This window comes from Epinephelus lanceolatus, chromosome 15, assembly GCF_041903045.1.
Source record: "Epinephelus lanceolatus isolate andai-2023 chromosome 15, ASM4190304v1, whole genome shotgun sequence".
Taxonomy (NCBI): domain Eukaryota; kingdom Metazoa; phylum Chordata; class Actinopteri; order Perciformes; family Serranidae; genus Epinephelus; species Epinephelus lanceolatus.
Window position 1 is genome coordinate 15,922,596 of NC_135748.1, and position 24,959 is coordinate 15,947,554.

The following is a 24,959-nucleotide window of genomic DNA, read 5'->3' on the forward strand; positions in this document are numbered from 1 at the left end:
TGACACCTATGGGCACTTTTAGAGTCACCAATTAACCTGCATGTCGTTGGACTGTGGGAGGAAGCCAGAGGTCCTGGAGAAAACATGCAAACTCCGCACAGAAGGGATCCCCCACCCCAGGGTTCGAACCCCCCACTGGGAACTCCCTTGGAACCACTGCAGTTGTGTAGGTCTCATTTTCATGTCTCACTTTCGAGAAGCAGCTGGCCCCCAGGTATTTCAACATTTTTAAATCTGGCCCTGAGTCAAAAAGTTAACATCCTGTTATTTTTTTCCCTGAATCATATTATTTGAGCTGTGAAAACACCTGGGACATATCAAACTGTGTTCTGTTGTTTGTCTGATACACAGTATATTGTAAGTGTTATATGTTTTAAGACTAGGCTATACTGTAATGTTGTCAACAAATCAATAAAAATATATTGTAAGATAATGTATACCTCATATACTACCTCATATTTTGGCTGATGTAGTCTATATGTGATAAAAGCAGTGAGTCAGACATGTCATTAAGAACAATCCTGTTTATTTCATATATATATTCATATAATATATTTTCTGCATTGTAATTCATTAACGCCTGCATCCAGGGTGATAAAATATTATTAGTTTGTCTGACAGTCTGACTAAAAAAAACAATCATTGTAGGCTTTATTAGTTTTTTCCACACAGCTGTTGTGTTGGAAACATTTTACTGTGTGTTCATTAAATTGTGTTCCCTGTTTATGTCTCCCCTGTGAGGAAATGTTTTCCTGTCACCTCCCCACTGAGGAGTTGGCCAATACTTTCCAGAGCCACAAGATGGAGCGAGAGACCATTAAATTCACATTTCTCATCTACAGAGCTGTGTGCTAAAAGTCTTTCTCCGACTGTAAACACTTTAAATGAGATCAAAACAATAAGGTTTGTTAAATTGTGTTTGCTGCATCATGAACAGTTAGTATATTCATGACATAATGTCCAATAGTTACTAAATCATCCTCTGCTGGTGTTAAAAAATGTGTGACTCTTTTAATTTTTTTATAAAGCATTACTCAATTACTAACTAGAGTCACTGGCGAGTTAATTATCAGTAAAGATAACTAGTAATTACTGAGCTCATTATTTAGTGCTGTTCCAGTCCACTCCATCTGAGTCATCAATATTTAAACTGTTTAACCAAAATCTAACAACTTATGAATGATTCAGCACTGGAAAATGTGTTTAAACAAGTAGCCTAATCACTCGTGCATTAATTATTAATAATGTTTTAAAGCTGTTAAATGTATTTGACTGGTTAATGCTATGGCATTCTTTATTTAAAATTGGCTGAGAATTTGTAGTTCATCAGTTCAGATAGTGCAGGATACCATGCCTTACAGGTAATACTGTAGATTCTCAGTAATTAAATGTTTTCACAGGCACTGAATGGTTCATATCACTCTTTTTATAATGCTGCTGTTCATATACAGTTAACATATATGGAGTACTGTTAACTGTAATACATTTAAAAAGTGTTAATAATTATATTTACTTTGCATATTTCCATTTAGCTGCACAGCTTTTTTCTCAGTGTTTATATTTAAGGTTTCACTGTGGAACATTTGGACTTTTTTTGACATTTGACACCTCTGAAATTCACATGCCAGACAATAATTGTGATTTTCACAGGTTTCTGGGTTGTTCTCCGCCATGTTGTAAATGATGTGAGGACGTGAGGTATCAAGTCAAAGTCTCCCAATAAATGATACTAAAAGGAAGATGGCAGTTTTTACAGTTTGATTTGATGTCTTACAGTATAAAGCTGCTTCCTTTTGAGCGCAGGTTCCTTGTACACGTAATGAATGAGCAGATATGACCCATCTGAAACAGAGTTGTGTGTGCTTCTTATTTATTTGTCTTCATGAGCAATTCACTGGATAAAACAAATACTGTTACAACACAAAAAATGATTATTTTTCCAAAGCAATTTTGGCCACATGTTATGTACATGTTACAACGTCATAATAAAAAGACAGAAGATCATCTCCTCATATCACTGTTTTTCCATTTTAATAATTAAAAAAGCTTTTCACTGTTCGCCAGGCATTTACATTGGAATAGAATGCTCAGGTCGAACCACCTTCACTTCTTTTTTTTTCGTATTTGCAAATGCAAAACTTGTCAACAATAAATAATACTATAAAATGTACACAAAAAGATTGACAGTCCACCACGAGTTAAAACGTTGAACAGATTGGATGTTTAGGAAAAAGGAAGTTGGGAGGAGGGTTTTCTTCTTAGCAAAAATGTGACGGTCCATACAAGTTACAGAAAAAGCTGATCATCTATACATTGACACTAGCAAGATAACAAAGTTGTTGTTTCTGGTATATTTCATTTTGTACAAAGAAGGGAGAGTCTTCTTTACAAGCGAGCATCATTGTCTTAACTGGAGAGATTATACAAGCAAGAGTTAAGGCAACTTCTCTGTTGTTTTTGAAAAGTAACATGAAGTCGTGTCATGTTTTTTATTTTGTCTGTGGACCACTTGTCTATATTAGGGTTAGAGTTAGTTGTCATTGCATAATTCAGGCTGTTGACCAGGCCTGGAGTCCATCATCAAAAAAGGAATGCTGGAGATTTGTCACGAGTCTGTTTGCCATCACAAAGACTGATTTCAGTGGTCCAGGATTTCCACGTGAGAGTTAGGCTCTCGTATCTTCAATATCAGACGTGGACAGTACACCGTTTGCAACGCCAACACAGCATGGTGCAGATTAGGCTCAGACATAACATGCATGTTGTTTTGTCTGTGTATGTCTGAATGTGTGTGTAACGGTGTCAAGCAGGAGAAAAAGCAGACACAGCAAAGGATTTGGTTAGTTCCTCAGCGAAATTCAAGCCCCCTTCACCTTTTTAAATCAGTATGAAGTTTCTTGTAAAGATAATGAGTTAGAAAAATCCTGGGAGATCGGACAGTAGTCGGACTAAAACTGTAAGTGTAGCCTGACAGTGGCACAAGAAGAAGGGTCAGGAAAAGGTCAACAAAACAATTAGCATTGTCCTCTAGGAGGCAAATATAAAGGAACAGAGATGAGGGCGCCATCTTTGAGGAATGCTTTGTTACTTCTATTATCAAAGTGTATGCACTCAATCCAAAAACAAAATAGTTTACAATGTCCGGATGTGTAAGTGGAGGTAGTGCATCTGGGTCTGTAATCCAGTTTGGGCTGCCAAGTCATATGGATCCATGTTATTTCTCGTGATAAGTTTGTTGCTTACTCGCCATTGCTGGCACATGTACTGTAACACAGTGTATTCCTCACAAGATGGCGCCCTCGTCCGAAACATTTAACACATTATGACATGAACTTGACACTCTATATCAACACTTGGGGGAATTTAATCATGAAGCTACAGCCAGCAGCCAGTTAGCTTAGCATTAAAACTGGAAACAGGTGAGATATAACAGCTAATTAATAAGCTTTCTAAAGCTTAATGCTGGTTGGCAGATTTTTATAACCTCTAGACAGAGCCAGGATAGCTTTTTCCCTGTTTCCAGTCTTGATGCTAAGCTAAGCTAGCCGACAGCTAGCTGTAGCTTTACATTTGTAACCATATTTCCAAAAAATACTGGACTTTTCCTTTAATTGGAATCTGGCAATTAGCTTTAGATACTTCATGCTCAAACTAAGCGGATATTTTGTCCTGAGGGTGGTGCTAGAGGAGAGCTAATGGGAGAGTCCAAATTGGAAAGAGTCCATCCTCTGATTAACATCACTGTGCTTAATTCATTTTTTGGCAATTAATTTGCCCACGTAGCCACCATTTGTCTCAACTGTTAGCAGGACAAAAACTTATTAGTCCACATGTCACATAATAACATAACAGACACCTTTCTTTTCCTTTACAAGGTCAGTCTTCCTGCTTTGAGGATGCTAGCAGCCTGTCAGCCCAGTGCAGTGCACGCTTAAGTGTGCAGTGGAGCAGTAAACAAAAGGTCATTTTGAAAACTTTGTTCTCACAGCTGAGTTGACCAACATAATAGTCCACCACCCTCTTTTTAACAGCATGGTGCAGACCCATCATACACTAACAAACAGGAAACTGTAACCTGTCCTGCCTCAGACAAAAGGATAGAGAGGTTATAGCTACCACTGAGGATACTGAGGTGTCCTCTGGATGTTTTTGCAACCTGGGGGAGCTTTACATTTTAAAAATGTACACATCGCGTGTATTGTATAAGTTTTATAAGACATAACATTTATAGAAAGTGTACACATCCATGTAGTTAAAAAATTAGAGACCTTGTTTTTTGGTTTCTGGTCAGTGGCGAGCGGTGTGTTGGGGGACTCATGACCTCTAAAATCCTGGCTGTGGCCTTGGTTTTGTATGACTCCCATATTACAGACACTGGAAACTACAGTGTCCAGTTTCTCGGTTACATCAGCCCTCGTTTCTGTTCTTTTACTAGCAAGATTCTGGACAACAAAACTGACAGCTAGGCAGGGAAACCTCAACTTTGAAGCAGGGGTGCAATTGCTCAATACCTATTCTCCTGTTATGAACTGTAATTTTAGAAATCCTGTGCTTACAGATAGGCTATCTGTGAAGGAATTACAGACAGGGATATCTCTACTTATGGACAAATTCAATTCAGCAGAGGGTAGACAAGAAAGAAACAGGCAGCTTTAAAAAGAGCATTTTCACTGCCTTTGCTTGCAGAGAAATGAAGCGGGGGCAAGGAAATGCTTAAAGTGACACCAAAGCTGGGCCTTGGCAAGCGGCAAGCTAAGCCTAAATGCCTGACTAACAGGCAACAGATAGAGTTGCACACTACTTACTCTGAGTCAACACTCTGTAATCTCAACTGGGCTCTCTGCTTGCACCTGCCTCACACACACACACACACACACACACACACACACACACACACACACACACACATTAAATTTACTACGTGCATTGTGTGTGTGACTTGAGTATGGGTACTGTGGGTGTGCTTGTGACATGTGAATATGTGTAGTTAATGTCTGGCCTCATTTGGACATAGAAAAAAATCCCACCTTGACCACAAAACCAAATGCTACAAGAAAACAGTGAGATATGATGGGGCTGCAACGCAACGCACACATTTAATGTAACCCACTCAAGTCCCGCAGCATCTTTTTAATCCCAATTTGTATTTCACCGTACTCACAGTGTGACGTATCACAGGCCCTTAAACCATAAAGAGAGACTATGGGGTAATACTGTTTTTGACATCCACTTCTGTTCTCCCGTATCTTCCTTCCATTTTTTAAAAAATAAGTGCTTGTTATTTTGGCAACTATAAATTATCTGGTCAAATCTTCAGTTTGAAATCCCATTTCCACTGAAAACTAGGTGACATGTTTTGTTTCAACACACCAGAGGCCTTTGGCATATGATAATACCTTGTCTCACACTGGTACAATGTACCTCCTCCATAGGAGTGTAAACTAAATGCTGGCTTTGTTTGATGTCCTGGCTCACAGGCTTAAGCTGCGCTGTAACTGGATCAGATCAAACCGAAAGGGTGACAGTTGTGGTGCGTTCACTTAAACTGCCCAAAAAGCTGTACATAGAGCACGCCACTGAATTGAGGACAATGCTGGCTTTAAAGGTCCAGTGTGTAGGATTAAGGGGGGTATATTGGCAGAAATGGAATATAGTATAATAAGTGTTTTCTTTAGTGTATAATCACCTAAAAAAATAAGAATCGACATGTTTCCGTTACCTTAGAATTAGCCATTTATATGAGTCGCCCATGTTGCAACTCCGTGTTTCTACAGTAGCCTAGAACAGACAAACCAAACACTGGTTCTAGATAGGGTCAATAGCGTTTTTGCATCTCCCACCATAGTTAGCAGCACCTCTACTGTGAGTAGCACCGGAAAAACACTCATTTTTTAACATGAAACTGTCTGTTTGGTTTGGAGAGAAAGAGACCTTTCAGGATAATTCAGCTCCCGGTAAAAACCTCCTGAACATCTGGATCTTAAGTTATCAGAGAAAAAGCTGAGCACACATTAGCAGGTGCTAGGTAGCGGGAAAATACTGATTTGTAAAGTGAAACTGCTTTATTCAGAGTCTTAAATCATTGTGTCAGTTTTGGAGAGGATGAGACCCCTGCGAATAATTCTTCTCCCGGTAAAACCCTCTTGAACAGTGAACACTGAAAGAATCCTAACCAGTAGTTCATGCTTGGCACATGGGGGAAGTTTCAGCTGATTGCAGTCTGCAAACCTCACTGCTTGATGCCACTACATCCTACAAATCCTACACACTGTCCCTTTAAATTTGGCTTAAAAAATAATAATTGGCAAAAAAATTTAAGAAACTTGGCAGGACTGTTGGACAAGCAAGAGGCAATGTTTTAAATATTTCTCAAACGATTTCCAAAATGAATTTGTCATCAGTGTGTTTATTGTAGAAAAAATCTGTAGTGTTACTTCAACAGTGTTTCTCCAGGTCCCAAAAGAATTATTTATGAAAGAGCTGGCTTCCCTCTGCCCTGTCTAAATTCAGTGCAGTCTTGAACTAGCCCATTACAGAAACATCACTGGTAATGTATTATAGAAAAGATTAAGTACTAGCCTGCGGTTGCAAGTACCCACTGCAGGTTGGCAGAGTTTCTACATTGTCATGCCATCCCAGTTCTTCTGGAGGTGCAGTAAGCCTCGAAATGTTCTCAAACAGCAGCTTATTACTGTAACTAGCATGGCTTACTGTTAGAGCACACAGACAGCGTTCCACAGGGTGTGATAATGCCAATAGTAGGAATGATTATCATGACAACTCTGCCTCATTCTTGTGTAACACTATATTTTAAACGAGTGAAGTTTAAGAGCAAACAAATAGATGCTACAGGAAAATGGCAGAGATTGCATGATTCCACCCACACACCATTACTTGCTGGTGAAGGTTAATATTTCATCCTCTAGTTTGCTGATTCAGTAATTCTCAACAAAATCGGTGATTTTATGTCCAAGGACAGTTCTCCAGCCTCTTATTGAAATATCTCTCAGTCATGTGTTCATGCTTAGTATGCTCCTCTTTAGCTACCACCCATCAGAATCGCCCAGAACACTTTGTGTCAGGTTGGCAAGTACATTTTTGCTGGTTAGTTTATTGCCAGCTCTGTGGCTCTTTGTGAAATCAGTCTATACCTTAGTGACAAGTTGTGTGAGGGAAAAAAAAACACTTACTGAAGCAGAGATTTTGTATCTGTGGTGTGGCACCAGGTCGGACTGAAACAGGAGCAATTTCATTGAGGGATGTAAATCTCTCTTTGGAGCTCCTTCACTAACATCCCAGCAGCAGCGTTCCATAGAAACAGACAATACAGAGAGCACTTGCTTTGATAGGGGGAGGGTGGATAAGGTATAAGGGGCAGTGTGGGCTGAGAGTCTGTAAATGAGGAGAGAAGCAGCGGGGTAAAGTCCTCCTGTTGCAGGGATATACTGTCTGCAGTTCAAAGGTCAAGCGATCCTGCTGGCCACGACATCAAGTCTGTAGAAGTTCAGTCCATCAGAGTGTCTGTCACATGGACAAAAGGAGTCCTGTCTGCTCTGCTATGATACACATCAACATGTTTGGTTGGACTCTCATCAGTTGTCGAAGGCGTTTTGTGGTGCTGGTAGACTGGACGATGAGTGAGGACGAGAAAAATCTGTGTGTGTGTGTGTGTGTGTGTGTGTGTGTGTGTGTGTGTGAACGTGTGTGGTGGTGTAGCTGGGAGGGGTGGGATTTGGAGGTGGGGGGTGGACAAGTGAGTGTCGTTGATGGCACTGTGGTCCTCAGAGCGTCCATCTGTGAAACAGAGTGGGAGGAGAATTAGACTGAGTCAACCCCCCAAGGCTGTTTTTTGTAGAGTCGATGCATGAATCCAAGCAGGCAGCCCCAACTTTCATTTCAAGGTAAGCAGGAGAGCAGAGGGGCTTAAGTCCAGAGCAACAGGGCTCATACAAGAACCTCTCAAGAACAGTTTTGGTGTTAAAATCACTGAGGATCAAATTGAGGAAAATGCAGATTGTCAGCAGTGCTTCCTAATTTGGGGTTTATTCTCTTCAGTACATGCAATCAGTATCAGCTTGAGGACACTTTTGGGCAAATAAAGAATGAAATATTCAGCGTGTGCCTCTCTGGTGGCATAAATTTTACATCATGTTTTAGATAATTCATAATGAATGCCTTGTGATATTGCTGGCATGTGGGCAAGGTGAGATACAGCAAACTGATTTAGTATTCTCCCTTATCAATAATCAAAAAATGGTGTATCTTTAGGTATCTGAAGGTTACGGTACATTTTTTCCTCCACTTCTATGATTCATTTCAGCTGCTGGGTTGCTTTTAGCAGCACTAACCGCGCATGGGGCTTGATTTCCATCTTTTGTCGTTATTAATTACTCTAATTCAGAGCGCTCGCCTCGTGTTACCACAACTTGAATTGGTCTTCAATTGCTCTTGAATACAATTTCATTTAATTAAGAACTCGAGGAGTGCATCATTAAATTTGGTAATAATGTGTTGAATAAATCCTTTGACATGACAGACTTCCCATTTCCATTCTGAAGCTCACAGAGGTAATCTGCCAGTCAGGGTGAAGCAACAAGTAATCTTGCTGTAAAATGGGAGCAATGTGCCTGCTCATGAGGAAATATGTAAGAAAATAATAATGTTTTGGCGAAATGCATGCTCCAGCAAGAAATGCATATAAATCAAAACTACAAAACAAACCTAAAACAAGTCACATTGCAGTTGTAGTTTACATCCAGGTCTGTCCAGACCATGACAGCAGACATTGCTTCAAGTATGGATGTTGCTGCAAAAAAGCTACATATTGTAAAACAGGGAATGCTTCACACACACGTCTTCAACACAGCAGCACAGAAGATCGGCAAATGACCTAATGTCTCTCCCTCTGTTACTGAGTGATGGCATCGAATAATAGTTCTTGCAAAACATTATGATGTCACAGTGAAGTTGACCTTTTGGATATAACATGTCGTCACTTCATCAGTTTATCCTACTAGACATTTGTGTGAAATTTTGTCATAATTAGCAACTGAATTCTTGAGTTATGGGCAAAAACATGTTTTGTGAGGTCACAGTGACCTTTGATCTTTGTGCCCAAAATCTAATCAGTTCATCACTGAGTGCCAGGGGACGTTAGTGCCAGTTTTTAAGAAATTCCCTCAGGGTGATCTTGAGATATTGCATTCATTGCAGGCGTAAAAAATGCTCACACGTTAGTAGGTTGTCATCTCTAATGATATATTTGATAATCTAATATGGAGTCTTAATATGTTATCTAAATCTAATCAACAAGTAAGCTTCACATTGTGTTCACTCCTGGTTTCCTTTCAGACGCCTTTCAGAGTCAGTCGCTGTGAGTGACATTTAAATACATCACCTGCACACCTCTGTGACAGTGACACCTTTGAACGTGCACTCTGACATTCTTTTTGGATGATAATTCACTTGCTTGTTTGATTACTGTCTCTTTGAGGGCACACAGAATCTACCCTTGAATCAAGCACCATATTGTGAAATTCTGATGAAGTGATCAGCCTCATTGTTAGCTACACTGGACAAAACATAAAATAACCCTCTTGCCAGAATTCCAGAAATTATAGAATAAGACTAAATATGAAAAATAAACAACTTGTTAAAAACATTTTGGAAGTAAAAGAGATAATTTCAAATAGTTCAAGGATACACGCTGGGGAGTGAGAGACATTTGAAACATCAAAAGCGACTGATTATTCGATGGGTACCCCACTGGGAATTACAAAATGTCAATGAATAAATCTGTGTAAATTCATACTTAAATACAGAGCCTGCACGACCGCGTAACAGTTTTTGTGGGAGCACACTGGGGTAAACCCACCTCATTTGTTTTGATTGCGGATTCGCAGACACCTCCTCTTCAGCGGCGGCTCTAGCTCGGGGCTCCCGTCTGCTGATAGAGGGGCACTGATGGAGCAGGACAGGATGGCCGTCTTGTCAGCGCCGGGCTTTGGCACAGGCTGGATGACGACACAGCCTCCGGTAGACAGCAGCGGCAGAGCATAGGCATGCTCACCCTCCTCCATGTTGGAGTCAGGGTCTGGCTTACCCTCCACTGTGTCCGCCATCTCGTCTTGTGTTGAGCCCCGCTTACCCGGCTCCCAATCTCCAATTGAGCAATTGTTCTCTTTCAGTGCCTCATGCTCCAGCTCACCGTTAGCTGGTTGCTCCTCAGCCTCTCCTTCTCCTGCAACACTGTCTCCTCTTCGGTCAGGGTAAGACTCAAAGGCAGGAGTGAGGAGCGAATGCCATCCCGTACCATTGACTATGACATTACATGGGGCAGCAGGGCTAGTTTGGAGCTGGGGCAGGGGTTGGGGCTGGGTCCGTGCTGTGCTGGGTAAGGGTGGTGGGGAACGATTAGACATACAGGGATTTAGCTGGCTCACTAGAGGATCAGCATGGCAAGAAGGGCTGCTGTTGCTGGATGGTGGGCCTGATAATTCCAGTGTGTTTGGGTGTGTGGCCCCTTCCAGCTCTGCAGCACTAAGGAGGCCCTGGGAGAGGGCCCCTTCCCCCCCATCACGACTGCCTTTCCCTTCCCAACCCAGCCCAGCAGCTGGTGGAGATCTTGATTCAGCCTCTGCCTCTATTTTGACCTGGACCCCAGGTAGCATCCTCTGAATTACCTGCTGTTGGCATGGCCTCTGGCCCACAGTTAGATCAATAACCCCGTCCATCGGTCCAGGGCCGCTGGTTAGACACAGACTGCCTGCATTTTCCTCTGCCTTCACAGTCAAGTCCACCAATGCCGTCCTGCTTCTCTCTGAGCGTACAGGAGAGAGATGCTCTGCACCAGCTGGCTCTAGTTTCTGCTCCCCTCTGTCACCTGCAGAGGAACCTGGAGAGTGGGGCCCAGAGGCTGAAGCTTCAGAGGACTCTGGAGCACTGCGGAAGGTGCCACTGCTCTCTGGCTGGTCCCTGGAAGTTTTGGGGCTGAAGGGAATTGGGATTGGAATAGGGATTGGGACTGGGAGGGGTACAATGACAGGGTAAGGGACCAAGAGAGTTGGAGGGGGTACCAATGGGGCCAGGGATGGCATACCAAAGTTCATCATAGGGGGCAGAGGAATGCGTCCATTGGGCATCATGTTGACAGGGGGGAAAGGAGGCAGGCCTGGCATGGGGAGACCAGGGTGGGGGGGCATCATGCCAGGGTTGGGATTGGATGAGGGGTGGACATGTGGAGACAGCAGGGGTCTGTGCATGGGGCTTGATGCTGAACCCATGGTCCTAGAGGGAGGTGGTGGACCAATACCAGGGATCATGGGGTTTGACAGGGGGCTATTGGGCCCACCTGGGTGGGCAGAGGGCCGAAGAAATGGTGGACGCATCTGCTGCATCATTTGATGCTCCATGAACAGCGGTAGGGGCATGGGTCCCCGGGGTGTCATCACCATGGGAGGGCTACCAGGGGGAACACCAACAGGTGGGTGCAAAGAGGGAACAGGTGGAGGGGGGAGTGTGGGGCTCTCATGGGGTCTGGGTGTGGGAATCTTGGCTGAGGAGCAGGAGGACGGGGAGCAGACGGCAGCAGTGTCTGATGGTGAGGTGGCAGAAGAAGTGGAAGGGGCCATTGCAGAGGTGGTGGAAGGCCCCCCTGGTGAAGGAGCTTTTCGCCGGAGGTCCGTTAACGGCGTTCCCCAGGATTCAGGAGTGAGCAGCTGCACCCCTCCACTGCACTCCATCTTACTCTCTCCACCAGCGCCGTGTCCAGGGTTACACAATGCTCCAGGCAGTGCAGCCTGGGTCTCCTTGTAGAAAATGTCCATCTTATATTGGTTCAGGCATTTGGCACTGCAGAACTGCAGCCTCCGCTCACCAGCACCGAAGTCCAGGTACTCCTTAGTGTGGCGAATATGTTTGCACCAGTCACATACCTGTAACAGAAAAACACACACACAATACACACACTGCATCAGCACCTGTCACTCTGCATACAAAAGACTTCTAATTTGTTTTTGATGAAAAACAAAAAAAAATCCTCTGAAGTACCCTGGTAAGCAAAAGCTCTGCCTCCAAACCATCTGGAGATAAACACATTTAAAACAAGATTCAAGAAAACTGATGCTGTCTCTAAACACTCTTACAAATCTGTCAAGAGCAAACACTTAACCTTGAAGTTTGTTTAAATTCGCATGCCTGCATGTATTTGATCTAATGTAGGTGTGTGTTTGTGCATGTGTATAAATCAATGTGTTTTCCTTACTGAGAGGTAAATGTGCATGTGATGGCATTTTGCTGCTAAGTGCTATTGAAGTGACTTTGTCTTTAACTTTTGTGCTAACAAGAAATGCCCATTTATACCTTCTGTTGGCAATAAAGACACTCTCAGTCTCATTTAACCACAGATCCCTGGGAGACTAACGCCCCGAGCACAACAAGACAAAAAGATGGTTTTCCGCAAATGGCCTTCCACACTTGGTCTTGAAGTGTGTGCCAACTACAGTTGTAAACAGACATTAAAGTTGAGTCAGTTTAAATGCTGAAAAGAGCAAATGAATGATACTGAATTACACAGAGTAGAAAACTGCTGCTGCAACTTTCAGATTTCCAACATTTTGCACTTCAGGTCACACCTCAAATCAAAAACAGTCCCAGAAGGCACATAATTAATGATTTTAAATCTCCTCAGAGGCATCAAATGATTGAATGATGAATTTTGTCATTTACTGTAAACTCTCAAAGGGGCTTACTGCAAAACTTAAACCGTATGAGTTGGCTGAGCTGGCGGCTAGCAGCTAACATTGCTAACTCCATACACAACACTAAACAAAGGCAACAGGCCTAACAGAGCTGACAGTGTTAAACAGAGGGGAACTGGAAAGCCTCCATGATGACACCATCCAAGAACCCCCTGTATCTGCACAGTGCAAAGAGTGGGACACACACATGCACTAACATGCACACGTAGCTGGACCACCTTACCACAACAAACCACAGAGAAGCTCAGGTAACAACACACACAGAGGTAGCATGACTTCATTCTCTGCTCAGGACGCAATTACTCCACTGTATCTTCACATGGCTCTCAATGTGGCATACGGACTCTTTGAGATCACAAAAAAGTGCAATCATAGCTAAAAACTGACAAGGCATTCAACAAGCTGTTTGTATTTTTGTTATTTCTATGGATATCTGGCTGAACATACATGATGTGACTATTTCGGTGACCTCTGCAGTGCTGATTATTATTTTCTAAATACAAAATGACAAGTATTGCCATTCATGCATGTTGTAAAGGAAAGTAACAAAAATGCATATTGTCTTACATTGTTTTCCAATCACAGAGCTGCCATTTCAGACCAACTTTCAACAACATTTCAGTGGCAAATCTATTTATCCACTTACAGTTGCCTCAAAAGACCAGAATGCAATGCAGCCATGGCTTCCAGCATCTTGTGAAATACAACTGCCTGTTTGTAATTTTAACAATTGGACACACCAACACAGCAGTGTTGTCTCTCCACTAACTTTTTCAAATGGAAAAACTACAGCTTGACGTCCACGTACATACAGAATGTCAGAGAAGTGGATTGCGTGGTTAAATGCTGGTATTTTTATTGTACATAAGGCCTGGACAAGATAAGATGAACACCTAACAATATATGTCATATGAATGAAATTCTATAGTAGCAAGTTCTTTTGGAAACTAATCCATATCGGTTTAATTTGTGTATAGAGTATCTATTAGAATTATAACATTGCTTTCAGATCAACTTTCTAGACTCAGATTGGGATTTATAGAGTGTGGACAAAGCCAATAATTAGGATGGGATAATAAAATGGCATCATCATATTGTGCTGCAGGATCACTTCTGTCTGCAGAGAGCAAACATGCTGAGGGTAAATTGAAAAGTTGTCTTTCTTGCTGACTGCAGTGGCAAAGATCCCAAAACACCCTGCTGCACTGTTCCATCACTGTTATACACCTTTTCCGGCACAAAAAGTGCAAATTTTTCTTTGGGAAGAAAATGAATGTGACCCTGGTAGAGCAGATAGCAGTGGGCGAGCCCTGAACACGGCGTTACTCGTCAGGCCACACACAGCTCACTCTGTCAGCTCTGGGAGGAGTGGCAGGTCCTCGCTGGAGATAATTAAGGCATTAATCAGTTGTCAGACCCCTCAACGACATCCATCCATCACACAGACCCTTAAGCCCCCCTGCTGAATGTTAATAAGTTGAGGGATGCAACCGGAAGGTGGATAAACTCCTTTTGCACGCTGCGCAGCAACATTGGTTTATTTGGCAGGATCCTATCTGGCAGCAACTGAAAGACAGTGGACTCACATGGGCTGTTTGGGCAGATGCACTGTAGCATTGGCTAGGATTTCAAAAGAATACATAGCATGCTGACCTGCAGCTGCTACACGTGTAAAACATCAGGTTTTCTGCATATGTCATGTGTCTTAAATCAGATCGTCTGGTGGACAGAATCAAGCAGAAACACCTAAAAAAAAGTTTTAAAAGATGTACTATAGCTCTGCATTTGTAATAAGTTCAGAGTCATTATGTGGTGTCACTCGGGAGGGTTAACTCACACAAATGCAATTCAGGAGGAATTTCTGACGCTAACACATGAACAGAGTTCAGGACAAGCAGCTGGAGAACATAAGGAACCACAGCACAAACAGATCAGAGACTGGACTACACAGCAACTGCTACGCTTAAACAGTACGCTGGCGGTGCTCAGATGTCAGTCCCTTGAATTCGACACGTTTTAACTGCCCATTTAGTCCTGGCTAATTCAATGAGCCATGACTGAGTAAAAGTCAAAAAGGTGCTCTTGCAAGTTGAGTTTGATAATGGTAGGCCCAGGATATTTTAAATAATAAATGTGCTGAAATTTTCCTCGACTCAGAAAGACAGATGGAGAGCACTTAACGACTTTCTGCACTGTGAGTGAAATTTCACTGCGCATTACGCTAATGGAGTTGTGCTTTCTCTCTCTCTGTCTCTCGCTTGCTCGCTCCCCACTACACAGATGTTTGCAGTTGAATGTAATTATGGTCATTTATTTCCATCGTGGTCAACGAACCAGCATTGGCAGTGCAGTTTAACCGTTTGCGTTGCAACAATTAGCGTGCTTCCAAAAAAAGTGCAACCACCTCAGCAGTCATCGTTTTCTTCCTCCTCTTGACCTCTGTCCCGGTGACAAGGCCGGTGACATTTAAGCATCCAAGATCAGCTAGTTTTTGTGTATAATCATAATGAAAAAGTGAAGTAAGGATGATCGGAGGACATTCTCAGGGGTTGAGGGACTGGAAATACAGTATTAAAGTACTCCAGTAACAGAGATGAAGGAGCTGGTTGTAGACCAACAGGTTGCAGAGAGAGATGAGATCGTGTTAGGCAGTGAAGAAGAGGAAGAGGTTGCAGATGTTAAAGAGATTGCAGAGGAAGTGGAGGATTTAGATAATGAAGAGGACGAAGAGGAGGCGGCTGCAGAGGGTTAAGAGGCTGGAGGGCTGCAGACGGCGCAGAGATTGTAAGGTTTCATAAGAGGCTGTAGTGCCTGAAGTGGTTTTATATGTAGAATGAGGAGGTTTAAGCAGTAAAAGTGCATAAAGGGAAAGGCTTGTATATCCCCTCTGTTAAGGTCGATATGTGATTCTTTTGACACTTCTCAGATTGCTGCTATAATCACATAGTGCAAAACACAAGGATTAAACCCGTGGAAATGAACCAGGTGCTTGAAGTGAGCCAGTTGCTTAGTTTTTAGTTCAGTTGTCCCGCACTCCAAACAATCTGCAGCAAAGTGTCCACTCATGACAATTCAAGCCCATAAATGATAGCAAACAGAAACACTAAGCTTATTGCCTTACGAATTCAATCCAAAAACTAGATTACGTAGCAAAAGACTGCCATCTTAAAGCACCTGGTCCATTGGAAAAATAAAACAGAATAAAGCCTTCACCAAAGTTTACACAAGAAAATTTAACTTTGGCAGCACTTAACAAACCATCTGCAACATGTGGACCTGTTACTGTGATTAGCCAAAATATCAGTTTACAGTGCTCTCATTTATTGAAATATCTATCATGGTGGTTATAATTGCCTGGCTTACAAACGGGGAAACATATCTGGTTCAAATTCTTTCCCAGTGCCTTAAATTGGCTACACTGTGTACCTGATGTCTTCATTAAAAACCTGAATCGAGCATGAAACATTTAAACTGTAAAAAACTGAAGAAGGCCAGAGCTACACTCCCTGTAAGGCTGCTCTTATCACAGCCAGTCACCATTAGTCATTATAGATGAGACATACAAAGGCCATTCTCACTCGGCCAGGTGAGCCTCTACCGCACTATATTTAACAGCACACACTCACGCACGCACAGTGAGTAAAATATCCCCAGCTGTAAGAGCGATGAGACAGACCTGGAGGATTGTGTTTGACTGTCACTGCAGCAGACTGGACTCCTCTGGGATGATATGTCTCTGTTGGCATGTGGCTGTCAGATGTTTGCTTTTTCACATGGGACATCTTCACTTACACGTCTTCACTCTAAATATGAAACTCAGCCTGCAGCTGATTAGCTTAGTTTAGCATGTAAAGCATAAAGACGGTGATAAGCTAGCCTGTCTCTATATGAGAAAATCTAAGTCAAAGGCTTTAGTTTAGTTTATCACATTTATTTGTAAGGGACAAAAAAGCATAAATCTCATCCAAGAAAAAGATATGCATTGTACCAGATTTAGCTACTAGCTAATTTCCGTTTGCAGGAAATGAGCCAGTAGCTATAGCTGTAGCCACCTGTTTTCCGTCTTTGGGCTAAGCTAAGCTAACCAGCTGCTGGCTGTAGCTTCATATTTAGCTTACAGATAAGCAAGCTCTATGGATTTTCTCATCTAACTTTAAGCAAAAAGACAAACATAATTCCTAAAATGTTAAACTAAGGCTTTAAAGGTCCAGTGCATTTATTCTCAAATGGTGTGCCGTGGGATTTTGTGATAATTAACCACACATTATTAATGCAATATTTAACTGGGCCTATAAAAATTTATGACTGAATTTTTATTTGACTGTATCAGTAGCCTGTATTGTGTGCACCCATTTCCTGATAAAAAGGCAAACTGTAAAATGTAAATTAATCTAATTTCATTTTAAAAACCTTCACGGGGAACCTATTTGTCGCCATCTGCATGTGGGAATTATAAGTGTGTGACACATCACATTATCTTACTTACTATTTCTAGTCAAAATGGATGTGTTACTGGTGCTTTGATGTAATTTCGGTAAGTTCAAAAAGAATTTTCACAAGTAATAGTTGGTTGTCAATTGTTATTTGATATTAGTAAATAAAAACTAGCATTTATGTCGTGACAAGAGTGATAACACACGTTATACAGGCTATTGTGCATACATATAAATACAGGAGATACAGGTGAGATTTTGGCCCTTTGTAGTGCCTTGGGCACAAAAAGTTTAAAAACCACTGGACTAGTGTGTAGGATTTAGTGCCATACGGGTAAGGTTGTAGATTGCAACCAGCTAAAATTTCTTCCTTGTGCCAAGCATGTAGTAGAACTGCGGTGGCCAACACGAAAAACACGAATAGCCCTGTCTTAAGCCAGGGTTTGTTTTGTCCATTCTGGGCTACCGTAGAAACAACATGGCAGACTCTATAGAAAAGGACCCGCTCTGTATGTAGATATTAGTTATAGGAGACTGTAAACTAATGAAGATGCCCCTAAATACCTACACATTTTGGTCTCTGGTCTTTTCTTTTTTTTTTTTTTTTTTTTTTTTTTGTTGGGCGTGGGGGGTGGGGGGGGGGGGGGGTGTCACCATTTCTCTGTCAACTGTGATAATTGTACTTGCATAGTAATTTCTGATGGGATACACAGCAACATTGCCTAAAAGAAGTACAATGGGGAAAGGCACGAGTGGTCAGATAATCAAATAGGTTGTTAACAAGCCAACAGTTTAGCCAGATTATCTAAACCACCTAAAACTGTAAGCACACGAGAAACAGTCGGTGGTTGAATCTGTGATGGATGATAAAAACATTAAGTTTGGGTAATCGTTATACAGTGTGATCATGTTTTTTTTATCAGAAACATTTGGCTAACCCATCTGTGTATTTTAAAAGCTGTACGATTGACTGCTAGTGTTTCTTGCCTCATGTGACTTCTTGTTAGTGATGTCGCCACAATCCAAGATCTCAGCACTTCACTTAATAGGTACAATGCTATTATTAGACATAAAGAAAGCCGCAGAAATGATGGTTGAAACTATGAAAATAAGAGTGATTTTGGTTTTAACTTGAGTGTTCCTTTAAATCTACATTAAACATAATATGTGACATGTTAGTAATATATATTTCATAATATATAATTGTCTTTTTGTTGTGATGAAGAGTCCACCAAACTGTAATCTCAATTCAGAATGATCTGTATAAAACATATTGCAATACTTAATAAACATTAAAAATAAATGAGTAAATCCGCACAGTTCACCTTAGTTTCCTTGTCTAATCACTCCTACATATTCATAACACAAGTCACTGAATATGATGTATAATGAAAATGAGCAAAGGAAATGATTACGCATGAAAAAAGTTATGAAAAGCTCAAACTTAAATGTGTGCAAACTTTATGTAAAACATGAGTGCCGCTTGTGTACTGTGTATTTTTTGGGCTGGACTGAGTCTGATGTTTGATGTCTACTTTTATAGTAATGCCCAAATATGAACCAGTCCATTGACATGTCAGGAAGAAATGACTTGAAAATTATACACTTTTAACAAAGAACAACATCAAAACATATTTGTGCAGTAGCCATCAAGCTTAAACTCTATCTGGTGTTAAATGGTTATGGTCCTTACAAGCACATCGCTGTTTGTCTTGAAGACAAGCCTGGGCGTGTCCTGAGTAAAGCTGTGCTGGGGTAATTTCCCACCGAGGCCATCGTCGTCTCTCGCCTGGGGGGAGAAATAATGGCTTCTTTTTACGAATGGACAAAATAAACAGGTGAACAGAGGCAACAAGGAAAAACTCAGAAATGGAAAACAACACTGAGAAAGATGAACAGAAATGGTGACTGTAAAATGGGTGAACAGTCATTGGTTTGTGGACAAACCAATCAACAGGATTCTCTGAAACAAAACCGTGTGTGTGAGTGTGTGTGCATGCATGTGCATGGCTGAGGAGACTGAAAGACATTTAGTTTAGACATTCAAAGTGCTGCGTGTGTGTTCATTCAAACACCAATTTATTGACGACATAAAGAGAAAATTAAACTCACTTAAAAAATTAAAAGTAATTACGCTACATTAACATGACGAAACTGAAGTATATTGAATGTTCTGATCTCATTGTCCTACGGTAAAATATAGTGTACAAAGCAGGAGCCATTAGTAAGTAAGACAGAGGTTAAATAAAGTCCATAAAGGCCCTGCACACCCACACAGACTTCTGCTCAGTTTGAAGCTCGGTGAAGTTTTGTCAAGAAACTACGTGATTTGACCAAACTCTGCTTTAACCTGTCATCGTAGGAAAGGCATAGGTGTTACTCATAACATAAACCATGACTTCATTATACTTCATTCAGACAGTGTCAGCAGCCAGTGGCAGATCTTCCTATAGGCTACACAGGCTACCCCCTGAATGTGCTAGGTCTGGCAGTGCTTATCTTGTAGCCAAACCAATTCACGTTAAACAGCCTAAAATAGCTGATTTTGGTGTGTTATGTACTGCAGAAACAGTGTATAGCTCCTATGAATCCATTGTATAAATAGGCCTATAGGATTATATTCTAATGCCAGCTGTGGTGCATTTGCGGCCATTTTGCCAAACAGTTTGTTGTCACCTCCATAGTTCTTTTCAGAAAGTGAAAAGAGTGGTGGAGTGTGAAATTCTGCAATATCGCTTCTTTGTGTTGCAAGTCAGATGCTGTGAATTTTTTCTTTCTCCTTGCCGCTGATAATTACAGTTTAAATGATATGACGTGAATGCTGCATTATACAGAAGTGGATTTGTGCCTTTTCTGCTGTGACATTTCAAAATGTCCTTCAGGAAAAAAGGTTGAAAAAGGAGCAAAAGAAAAGGAGAGGAAAACCACCTGCTTTTCCAACCTGAGCACCAATTTATTCCATTTGTTAGCCTTTTAGTCACAATATATAAATAGGCTAAATTAGTTTATTGCGTTTACAATGTAGAGCAATGTGTTCACAATTAAAACAGATGCAAGATGTATAGCTTATTTTTAATTAGCTTAATTGGCTGAATTTCAATACTGGCTTGCTGACAATTTTGGGGCTCTTTTTGCCAAGTGGTAAATATCTTAGCTATGGGAAGTCCCCCATTTCTCTGACTTGGAACAACTAAGAGGCAAACGTGAAAGGTTCCTCCCACCTGCCTGCTTGTAAAAACCATCTGAGTGACAAGACGTGAACTCGGCGTGAAGGTGGAGGTTGTCCCACCCTACAGGGGCAATAAGCTACCTAAGCTAAATCAAGTACAGTCCACATCTTTCCAATCCTGTATAAAAGCCCAACCAAACTGACTGACATGTACACTAGTTTCTGTAGGCCTCAAGATTTTTTGATTATAAATGAAAGTACCTGGTGTAAGGACTTTAAACATGGTCCCAGCATCATCACTTTACCTCACATCAACTTGCCTGACTTATAATTCGACATATTAGTCATGTCTGTTTTTAGCTCACAAAACACTGAGTTTGATAATATTTGTTTGAATTCTAACACATTTGATCTCGGGACAGCATCTGGAAATACATCTGATAGAAAAGTTACATTTTTACCTCTGGGAACTTCAAATGTGGCTCATTTTTTGTAAGTAAGACGACAATCTAACTGAGCATGCGCAGACTGAGAAATCACTCTGGCTTGTTTCTGATTCAAGGTCTTACAACTGTCCCATGTTACAACTGTCCCAGTCTCCCCTTCTTGAAGCTGGTTGCCCTGGAGATGAATGTTGTAACATGGTTGCAAATACATGAAACACTGTAGCTGACTGAGAGCATTACATGTTATTTGGCATTGGGGGTAAACAAGTGAATCCCTGCACTTGGTGACCCTCTCCAAAAAGGTGTTGCATGTTAGTGATCAATACCTGATAGGGATTTACAGTAACTCCATGTATTCTTGTTGAAAATACAAGTACTTCAGTATGTTTAATTTGCTCCAACAGAAGCTGTTGTAGGGTTAATTTCCTGATGCTGTAATATTACAAGACAGAGCTCCTTATAGCATCTAAAAAGGAGCCACCTTCTCCTGCACTCTGTGAGTCACTCATTATGCACAGTGTGAAAACTGAGGAAGTCAGTACTGTTGTGCCAGGTGTGGGCAATTTTTGCTACGAAGAAGTTAACGTGGATGCTTTGTCTGGCACAATGCCAAATTGCTCCATTGTGTTTCATTAAATGAAATTCACTTGTATATAATATAGACCTCAGTGTGATATAATTGGTTCATATTTTACAGCCACGGGGTGCGGAGCCACCCTTATCAGAAATGGAGATTTAACCTCAATTATACATGTTCATCGTGCTGCTTGCAGCCCCTGCAGCTGACATGTCATACTGAGCCTATGTCATTGACAGGTGAGGCACTGGCCCGAGCAGATTTCTTTCATATCTTGTCCCCTTTAAATCGCTCACTGCAATCTCTGATTTATCGTTGCTAATTTGGCCTCCAGTTCAGCTCATTTCATGATGATACCAAAGGGTAACTCTGGTGTATATTCTACATTTTTGTCCAAAGACTGATTGAGTTTGCCTCTGCTTCCATCTGCTTCCCTCACCTCCAGGTAGGGTTTCCCATTCCAAGCATGACATAAATCAAATAATGCTGTCTTGTGTCTCATGAAGCGAACTTGTATGGGATCGGATACAGTGTAGGAATCTGACAAATACATTGTTCGCCGCTGACATTTTACAATGTAACAGGGGAGATTTTTAACTTTGTCACAAAAGGTTGGAGAAAACCAAACCAGAGATTATGGGGTCATGGTTATTTAGAAGCTGTCGGTGCACTAACTGAACAGTACGTGTAGGCTGACCCATTTCAGCTATTTTCTTTTCTCTGTCACACAAAAACACACACATATGCACCACGTCTCCTCAGTGTGAGCACTGACACATCACACACACTCAAAGACAGGTAAACACACATTTACAGACATGAGCATCTTAGGACACACACACACACACACACACAAAGATGCACCATTGTGCTATTATTCTGTCTCCAGTTTGTGCTCTGACCCTCTGGCCCTGCGCCAGTTCATTTGCATATTGTACTAATGAGGTGTTGGCACTGTGAACGAGGCGTGAGGCGCACACAGGGAGCCACACACAGATAAAGGAGTTGGGATTTAGATAGATAGATAGATAGATAGATAGATAGATAGATAGATAGAAATGTGTAGTCAAAGTCAATCAACACTTTGCATTAGCACACTGGGGAAATGCAGTGCCAGTTGTGTTATTTTATTTTTTTAAAGGTGTGTTTTTTTTCCTTAATGCTGATGCATCATGCCAGCAAATCGCAGCTGCCACCCAGCTGAAGTTCCTTATATGAACAACAGAGCAGGACATCGGCCGCCTAGCTCCCCTCTGGCGACTCCGCCGTCCTGAGGGAGACGTCACACCAGCTGCCACCGCGCTAGCTTCCATCTGGGCATGGATACATGTCCAGGTGTGTGTGCCCGTCACCTGCCAAAAGAGCTGCATTTCCCAGAGAAAGGCGCTCGTAGGCAGGCTTTCCAAATCCAAAGACAAACACAGCCGAGCGCAGCCGAGCTCATCCCAAATCCTGAAATGAAGGTGCAGTCCTGGCACTACGCATATGAGAGGTGAGGAAAACACACTCCCCAAAAAAAGACAAGTTTGTCTCTCCTTTTCATGTTTTGAAAAGCCAGCCCAACACCAGTTCAAGTCTGTTTGCAGTGCACCATGGAGACTCTTACACAGATGTACAGCAATATTTTAAGAACACTAAGAGTATAATCTGTGCAAACAAAAACGAGGATTTTTCAAGGGTTGTCTGGTAGGGGTAGCAGTGCTTTACGGCCCTATAATAAGTATAGTATAATTCTATAATATAAAAACAAAGAAAAGCATAATAAATCAAAGTAGAAAAACTGGCAACTCAGACCAAGGCAAGCACTTTAGTTCCTAAAAAGGTGAATTTTGCTGGAGCATTTTTGAGCTTTCTTTACAGCAACAAATAGATCTATGTATAAATATCTGAGCATATTGCTGTGACTACCATCTCTAAATTTCTTTATTGCAAAAAGGCCATCTTCCCTGCACTAAATACTTCTTTCAAAGGTCCAGTGTGTAGGATTTAAGCGGATATATTGGAAATGGAACATAATATAGTAAGTATGTTTAATCACCTGAAAATAAAAATGATTGTGTTTTTGTTACCTTAGAATAAACCATTGATATCTACATAGGGAGTGGTTCCTCATTTACAGAGATCACAATGTTGCACCGCCATGTTACTACAGTAGCTCAGAACAAACAAACCAAATGCCTAGACAGTGCCATTCGCATTTTCATGTCGGCCATCGTAGTTAGCCGCCCTTGGAAAGATGGAAAAATTTATTTTATGTAACATGAAACTGCTTTATTCAGTGTTTTTTTTTTGTTTTGTTTAAATCACCTAGTCTGTTTGTTTTGGAGAGGAACGGAGCTCTGTGGATAATATGGCTCCTGCTTAAAATCTCCTGAATGTCTTGATCTGAAGTTATCAGTGGAAAAAAATGAGCACACGTTAGCAGGTGCTTTGCTAATGGCCTGTCTCAGACAAGCAAAACAGTGTTGGAGAAACACTGATTTATAATGTGAAACTGCATTTTTTTTTTACCAGTTTAAATTGCTTGCTCCCGCTAAAAACCTCCTCAACAATGAATACTGAAAGAATCCTAACCAGGAAAAGTTTCAGCTGGTTGTAGGCTGCAATCCTCACCACCAGATGCCACTAAATCCCCTGAAATCTTACACACTGGAACTTTAAAGGGTGCAGCAATTGCTATTCTCATCATAAGCCATTCTGGAATAACAACAATTGGCATATTGAGTGAATTTTTAATTGGTGAATTGTTCTTGTAAATTCACAAGGTTGCAAACAGTATTCCCTTGCTTAAAGTCATCATCACAATAAGCCTGAAATGTGCAATATGAGGTGTGCCTGCAAATTTAAAAACAAGCTACATGTTCCGCTTGAGTCAAGGTTATTACACTGACAAGTTTAAAAAAAGACACAAAAGCATGCAAGTTCACGTGCCTGGCTCCACTTTTACAATCTCAACGCCTAGTTAGCCGGAGTTACTTTTTATCTTTATTTGAGCTGAATGGCTGGCAGCTATGAGATAATCACCTTCCTCTCTGTGCCCTGAAGCTGTGTCAGGCAGGCCTCAAGGCTTCCTAGCCTGAGCTGCAATATGCAGACACATTACACACTTCATCACACACACAAAATTTCCACAAGCGCATTCATACATATACAAGACGCAGTTACACACACACACACACACATACACGCCCAGTCACTCTCTCCTCTCTTATTCATTTTGCGTGCGTGCCCTCCTTGGCAGCCGATGGAGATGCAAAGAAAGCTGTGGAGTGTTCGGGGGGGGGGGGGGGGGGGGCATGGGGCTGTGTGTGGAGGAGGCATTTGTGTGTGTGTGTGTGTGTGTGTGTGTGTTTGAGGTGATGTGACATTTCTGGGCTGACATGAAGCGGCACTCTGCCCCCTCGCGCCTGGAGGGAGCTCCCGGGGAAAGACACTGATGGAGGTCTGGGGTCTCCGGGGGGGAATTTCGTGGTGTGAACAAAAAGCCCTGCGCTGCGGCAGAAACGACCTGTAAAATGCAACCTGGAGTCTCCTCGCTGTCTGCCTTTTTTTGAATATTGTGGAAGCAGAAGACAT

The 24,959-nt window shown here is 41.7% G+C and overlaps 1 protein-coding gene across 4 annotated transcripts in view; it reads right to left on the reverse strand.

Moving 5' to 3' along the window:
- Positions 1-1,859: 1,859 nt before the first annotated feature.
- The window catches only part of sobpa (sine oculis binding protein homolog (Drosophila) a), a 56,341-nt gene continuing 33,241 nt past the window's right edge, over positions 1,860-24,959 (reverse strand). For 2 of the 4 annotated variants that reach the window (XM_033643065.2, XM_033643064.2), the window contains 3 exons: positions 18,885-18,980; positions 9,875-11,933; positions 1,860-7,794 (listed from right to left, as the gene is read on the reverse strand). In XM_033643065.2, coding sequence (XP_033498956.1) covers positions 9,876-11,933; positions 18,885-18,980 — 2,154 coding nt within the window. In that variant the 3' untranslated portion in view covers positions 1,860-7,794; position 9,875. The remainder of the gene's footprint in view (positions 7,795-9,874; positions 11,934-18,884; positions 18,981-24,959) is intronic. The other 2 variants (XM_033643067.2, XM_033643066.2) reach the window with 1 other exon arrangement.